Genomic DNA, 7,500 nt, shown 5'->3' with positions numbered 1-7,500 from the left:
TATCAACATTTAAAAGTACATGTTGTATTATATAATATTTCGGTAGCACTTTACAATAATGACCCGTTATAAAGCATTTATAAACGTTTATAAGCAGTTTGTAGACTATTAACAAATCATTATTAACCTGTTTGTTGACATTCGTAAATGATTATTAAAACCGTTATAACTATGGTTACAAATCATTTATAAGGTATTAGTAAGTAGTAAACTATTCATTAATAAGCCATTTATATACATCTGTAAATGATTATTAAATCATTTGTAATGACCCCATGATAAAGCATTTATAAATGTTTATAAGCAGTTTGTAGACTATTAACAAATCATTAACAACCTGCTTGTTTACATTTGTAAATGATTACTAAAACCTTTATAACAAATTTACAAATAATTTATAAAGTATTAGTAAGTAGTAAAACTATTCATGAATAAGCCATGTATAATACATCTGTAAATGATTATTAAATCATTTGTAACTGATGTTATATAATATATACAAGCTATTTGTATATTTGGGAAATGTGTTTGTTCATGTTTAACATATACTTTGTAAAACATTCCTAAAATATCTATAAATCCTTAGTACATGTTATTAAGTGGAGGAGGACAGTCATACTCGGATACGAGTGACCACCGATGATGATGAAAGTGACGACAGTTCATAATTTACAACTGTCTGTTAATGTTTGTTCATGTTTAACATATGCTTTGTAAAACATTCCTAAAACATATATAAATCCTTAGTACATGTTATTAAGGTCCCTATAGTAAAGTGACGACAGTTCATCATTTACAACTGTCTGTTAATGTTTGTTCATGTTTAACATATGCTTTGTAAAACATTCCTAAAACATATATAAATCCTTAGTACATGTTATTAAGGTCCCTATAGTAAAGTGACGACAGTTCATCATTTACAACTGTCTGTTAATGTTTGTTCATGTTTAACCCTACATCATTTTATGTTGAAGATGTGTTGCATTGTGGGTAATCCTCAGTACAGAGGAACTCCATACAGAGGGTAAGATGGTCTCCTGTTTGCTCAGGCACAAACAAATTAATTACAAACATCTAAGCTTCATATAAGTGGCCAGATATGCACTCATGTTTACATAGTGTTATTCAGTAACATTCGTTTTTGTATGACATGGTATCATATGACATTGTTTATTTAATTGTTTGAAAAACGGTTAGCATGTTAGCTAGCTGTGCTGTGTAGCCTGTGTTACATGAGAATTCACTGACACTCCATGTAAGTGAATTCTCAAAAACGAATGTTACTGAATAACACTATGTAAACATGAGTGCATATCTGGCCACTTATATGAAGCATAGATGTTTGTAATTAATTTGTTTGTGCCTGAGCAAACAGGAGACCATCTTACCCTCAGTATGGAGTTCCTCTGTACTGAGGATTACCCACAATGCAACACAACATCTTCAACATAAAATGATGTAGGGTTAAACATGAACAAACATTAACAGACAGTTGTAAATGATGAACTGTCGTCACTTTACTATAGGGACCTTAATAACATGTACTAAGGATTTATATACGTTTTAGGAATGTTTTACAAAGCATATGTTAAACATGAACAAACATTAACAGATAGTTGTAAATTATGAACCCTACATAATTTTATGTTGAAGATGTTGTGTTGCATTGTGGGTAATCCTCAGTACAGAGGAACTCCATACTGAGGGTAAGATGGTCTCCTGTTTGCTCAGGCACAAACAAATAAATTACAAACATCTATGCTTCATATAAGTGGCCAGATATGCACTCATGTTTACATAGTGTTATTCAGTAACATTCGTTTTTGAGAATTCACTTACATGGAGTGTCAGTGAATTCTCATGTAACACAGGCTACACAGCACAGCTAACAGCTGTGCTAACAGCTAGCTAACATGCTAACCGTTTTTCAAACAATTAAATAAACAATGTCATATGATACCATGTCATACAAAAACGAATGTTACTGAATAACACTATGTAGACATGAGTGCATATCTGGCCACTTATATGAAGCTTAGATGTTTGTAATTAATTTGTTTGTGCCTGAGCAAACAGGAGACCATCTTACCCTCTGTATGGAGTTCCTCTGTACTGAGGATTACCCACAATGCAACACAACATCTTCAACATAAAATGATGTAGGGTTAAACATGAACAAACATTAACAGACAGTTGAAAATGATGAACTGTCGTCACTTTACTATAGGGACCTTAATAACATGTACTAAGGATTTATATATGTTTTAGGAATGTTTTACAAAGCATATGTTAAACATGAACAAACATTAACAGACAGTTGTAAATGATGAACTGTCGTCACTTTACTATAGGGACCTTAATAACATGTACTAAGGATTTATATACGTTTTAGGAATGTTTTACAAAGCATATGTTAAACATGAACAAACATTAACAGACAGTTGTAAATTATGAACTGTCGTCACTTTACTATAGGGACCTCAATAACATGTACTAAGGATTTATATATGTTTTAGGAATGTTTTACAAAGCATATGTTAAACATGAACAAACATTAACAGACAGTTGTAAATTATGAACTGTCGTCACTTTACTATAGGGACCTTAATAACATGTACTAAGGATTTATATATGTTTTAGGAATGTTTTACAAAGCATATGTTAAACATGAACAAACATTAACAGACAGTTGTAAATTATGAACTGTCGTCACTTTACTATAGGGACCTTAATAACATGTACTAAGGATTTATATATGTTTTAGGAATGTTTTACAAAGCATATGTTAAACATGAACAAACATTAACAGACAGTTGTAAATTATGAACTGTCGTCACTTTCATCATCATCGGTGGTCACTCGTATCCGAGTATGACTGTCCTCCTCCACTTAATAACATGTACTAAGGATTTATAGATATTTTAGGAATGTTTTACAAAGTATATGTTAAACATGAACAAACACATTTCCCAAATATACAAATAGCTTGTATATATTATATAACATCAGTTACAAATGATTTAATAATAATTTACAGATGTATTATACATGGCTTATTCATGAATAGTTTTACTACTTACTAATACTTTATAAATTATTTGTAAATTTGTTATAAAGGTTTTAGTAATCATTTACAAATGTAAACAAGCAGGTTGTTAATGATTTGTTAATAGTCTACAAACTGCTTATAAACATTTATAAATGCTTTATCATGGGGTCATTACAAATGATTTAATAATCATTTACAGATGTATATAAATGGCTTATTAATGAATAGTTTACTACTTACTAATACCTTATAAATGATTTGTAACCATAGTTATAACGGTTTTAATAATCATTTACGAATGTCAACAAACAGGTTAATAATGATTTGTTAATAGTCTACAAACTGCTTATAAACGTTTATAAATGCTTTATAACGGGTCATTATTGTAAAGTGCTACCAATATGTCTAATTAACGCCACCTGTCAAGGGTAAGGTCCTATATATTCTGTGCTGTCTATTTTGTGATTTTGTTATTATTTGGTTTTTTTTAAAGACTATGTTTATGATTTGATATATTTTGATTGACACGGGTCTGGAGTTGGACTGACGCCCATAAAGTAGGCTGAGGTTGACTTACCGGCCTGTCAGGTAGACCTGAGAGAGACAGACAAACAAACTACAGGGTACAGGTTAACTTACCTGTTGAAAATAATGATGACCAAAAGTATGATGATGATGATGATGATGATGAAATTGGAGGTTTTGAGGCACTGTGTTGCGAGCTTAAGGGGGAAGTGAAGGTTCTGAAGGCTGAAAACGGGGAAGTTAAAGGAGAATTAAATTCTCTGAGGGAACAGGTGGTTAAGCTGGAAACTGATTTCAGAGATTCTGTAAATAGTGCAGTAAACAGGGAAATCCACTTGAGGCAGTCTTTCGATGCTGCTATAACCACGCTGAGAGCAGACATACGTACGCTGGAAAGGGAAACTGTGAACTGTATGTTGACAGTTTGAGTAGAGAGCTAGCTAGCTTGAAACCCACTAGCACACCCCTGACAACCAGACCCACAGCCGTGTCCACCGATGTCAGCCCCATGCCCCTTGCGCCCGGCAGTCTGCCTGGTGCACATTCACTCTCCTCTCCGGCTCTCCTCTTCCACGCATCAACTCCAGGCGAGGTGAGAGGTGGCTCGACCAACAACACCGAGGCCCAGGCTCCTGAGTAGTCGTCGTCGTCGTCAGCTGGAGCATCCCCTGTGGCGCTGGTAAACATCCCAGCTGGAGCATCCCCTGTGGCGCTGGTAAACATCCCAGACGGGACCAATAGGCTCCGTGTGGACCACAGGAGGGTGACTGCCGGGACTTCACAAGACGCTCATCCGACGCCCATCATCAGCGACATTCTGAGAGAAGCCTCCGCAGAGAGCTACTATGACTTGCCAACCTCCTTGGAAGAACTGGCCCTGGCACAAGGGAAGGACCAGGGTGTGAGGGACTTGAGGAAGGACAGCGGTCAGTCTACATCTTCACCAGACCGCGTCAAACCTCTGTGAGTTCCAGGGGGTACTGTACAGAGGAGTGCCTGGCCAGGGAGGGAAATGGCAGGTGGACGTTCCGCACGCTCTGGTGCCTGGGGTTCCTCCGGTACCTTCATCAGAAACCCTTCGGTGGTCATCGGGGGGAGACTGAAGACCCTCTTGAGAGTGATGGAGGTGGCCTGGTGGCCAAGTGTCCCGGAAGGACGTGTGAGGTCATACGAAGGCCTGTGTGACATGTCGGCAGGACAAAGGCAAAGAACACTGAGCCATCACCGTTACCGAACACCTGCCTTGACCAGAGGGGTTCAGGTCCAACACTGAGCCATCACCGTTACCGAACACCCGCCTTGACCAGAGGGGTTCAGGTCCAAAGAACACTAAGCCATCACCGTTACCGAACACCTGCCTTGACCAGAGGGGGGTTCAGGTCCAAGGAGAAGCCCTGCCAACGTTTACCTCCTGGTGAAGAAGAGACAGCGGAAGTGGGCGGAGGAGGTCAGGGGGAGATTGGGACCAGGCTAGACAAGCTATAGGCCAGAGAATGCCCGCAGGAAAGTAGGCCACTTTCAGCAGGGAGACCTAGTCGGGTCATGGTGGCGTCCTCTCTCACCAGGCCAACAAAACATTCTCTGCCATGCTAGCGCCTGAGTGGGAAGGACCAGCAAAATATAGATATATATATATATATAGAGAGAGAGAGACTTACCTGATTGTGATGGGGAAACCCACCTGATGAGCAGGATTATGTGTCGGTGGTAAATATTAATTTATTAAATGCTATGTATTTGTACCAAACCCTAGATGCCGCTGGCTGGAGGGGGGGGGGGGGGGGGGGGGGGGGGTCTATGTAGCAACTGCCTCACAAGTTATATATGATTTATTTTAATATCAACATTTTAAATTACATGTTGTATTATATAATATTTCTAATTAACGCCATCTGTCAAGGGTTACATGTAGAAGACATTTTTACAATCTGATCTCAGGTCAGAAGGGGATTAAGAGACACAATGAAGGACGTTACATCTTCACGCCTGTATACAGGGCTGTCACCATGATGACATTTTAACTGACCATTAATTGTCACTCAAATAATTGCAATTAACCATGTCATTGTGTTTCTGTTGTTGAACATTATTGCAACATTATAGGAATTAAAACCACATTTCTGTTTGGCTTTCAGGATTCGTATAACAATAGTTGCACACAGGGCGGACAAAATAGATAAATTACATTTTTATGTAACTTTTAAAGAAAACTGCCAGATTAAATACATAAATTACCACCCACTGCACTTTCTTTTTCTTCATATTTCCTTTTAAATATTGTTGTTTTCGTCTAAAGTTTTGTACTTGACTGTCAATGCATGACTGCCTGCCTGCCCCTCCCAAGCTAGGGTAGTTTGCCTGGTCGAAATGTTGGTATTGTGTCATTAACCCATTCTGAACAGGCACCCATTTTGGTGTTGGCATCATGCTTTAGCTATTTAAAAATAGCAGATCTACAAGCTCATATCGCGCCACCGAGTGGCGCGATACGAGCTTGTAGGTCTGCTATTTTTTGAAAAATCGAAGAACGACTGACATTTTTTTGAATCTGATCTCAGGTCAGAATGGGTTAATCAGACCCAGTGTGTGTCCAGTGGAAACCTCGTATGAATCTGATCTCAGGTCAGAATGGGTTAAAACACCATTCTACGAGCAGTGCGATGGAACAATGACATAGTCGTCTGCGAATTTGACAGATTTGAAAATAAATGAATAAAATAAAGAGGAATTGAGGTCCTTATTGGCATGCTGGCAGAGAACACAAGAAACATCATTTCTCTTTTTGTTTCTCTTAATGTGTTTTATGTATTATGTTTTTTATATGCTGTCCTGCTCATGTCTTGTTATGTCAGTTTCGTTTAGTGTTCAATGTCCGCGGGGACTACGAATGGAAATTAGCATCTATGCTATTTTTATGTAATGTTCATTAATATAATATACTCTGTCCCATTCCAAATAAACCAATAAAGTCAAGGAAAGTATGATGCTGAGACACCCAGTAATTGAGGAATTTGGGGCAGCGGTGGCCGAACGGTTTGCGGAGCGGTCTTGATATATCGGAAGGTCGCTAGTTCGTATCCCCGGACCGGCACGTTAAAATTACCACCACTGAAGTGCCCTTGAGCAAGGCATTGAACCCCTACCATGAAATGTTCTATGAGCAGGGCCTGGCTGTAAACAAGTTCTTGAGCTTAGTCCAGTTTACCCTGGGTAAACATGGTACCTTTGCTTTTGAAAGATTAGCGGACAGACAGACAGACAGACAGACAGACAGATGTGTGGACTTACTAGAACTGCGGAGCGGTGATCTCCCACCGTCTCTCTCCCTGTGTCTCTCTCTCTCCATGGTGACCTCTCTCTCCCTGTGTCTCTCTCTCTCCACGGTGACCTCTCTCTCTCGGGGTCTCTCTCTCTCCAGCGTCGCTGCCTCTCTCTCCTTGGGTCTCTCGCTCTCTGCGTCCTTCTCCGCCGGGACGTAGAACTCATAGTCGACGCCTGGGTTCTGTTTGTGGAAGATGATCTGGACGGACACACACACCAAACATTACAATGAATTCATCTCATTATGTATAGCCTGGGTTCTGTTTGTGGAAGATGATCTGGACGGACACACACCAAACATTACAATGAATTCATCTCATTATGTATAGCCTGGGTTCTGTTTGTGGAAGATGATCTGGACCGACACACACACCAAACATTACAATGAATTCATCTCATTATATACAGCCTGGGTTCTGTTTGTGGAAGATGACCTGGACGGACACACACCAAACATTACAATGAATTCATCTCATTATATACAGCCTGGGTTCTGTTTGTGGAAGATGATCTGGACCGACACACACACCAAACATTACAATGAATTCATCTCATTATATATAGCAAGATTATTATTTCACGATCGATCGACCGATCCAACAGAC

At 39.0% G+C, this 7,500-nt stretch overlaps 1 protein-coding gene across 1 annotated transcript in view; it reads right to left on the bottom strand.

Annotated features, from left to right (window-relative positions):
- adamtsl4 (ADAMTS-like 4) overlaps positions 1–7,500 on the bottom strand; it is a 110,921-nt gene that overhangs the window by 13,209 nt on the left and 90,212 nt on the right. The window contains exon 10 of the mRNA XM_083761124.1: positions 6,863–7,094. Coding sequence (XP_083617250.1) covers positions 6,863–7,094 — 232 coding nt within the window. The remainder of the gene's footprint in view (positions 1–6,862; positions 7,095–7,500) is intronic.

The sequence above is a fragment of the Protomyctophum parallelum genome (assembly GCF_964188405.1).
Source record: "Protomyctophum parallelum genome assembly, chromosome: 3".
Taxonomy (NCBI): Eukaryota; Metazoa; Chordata; class Actinopteri; order Myctophiformes; family Myctophidae; genus Protomyctophum; species Protomyctophum parallelum.
This window is presented reverse-complemented; position numbering and strand designations above follow the sequence as displayed.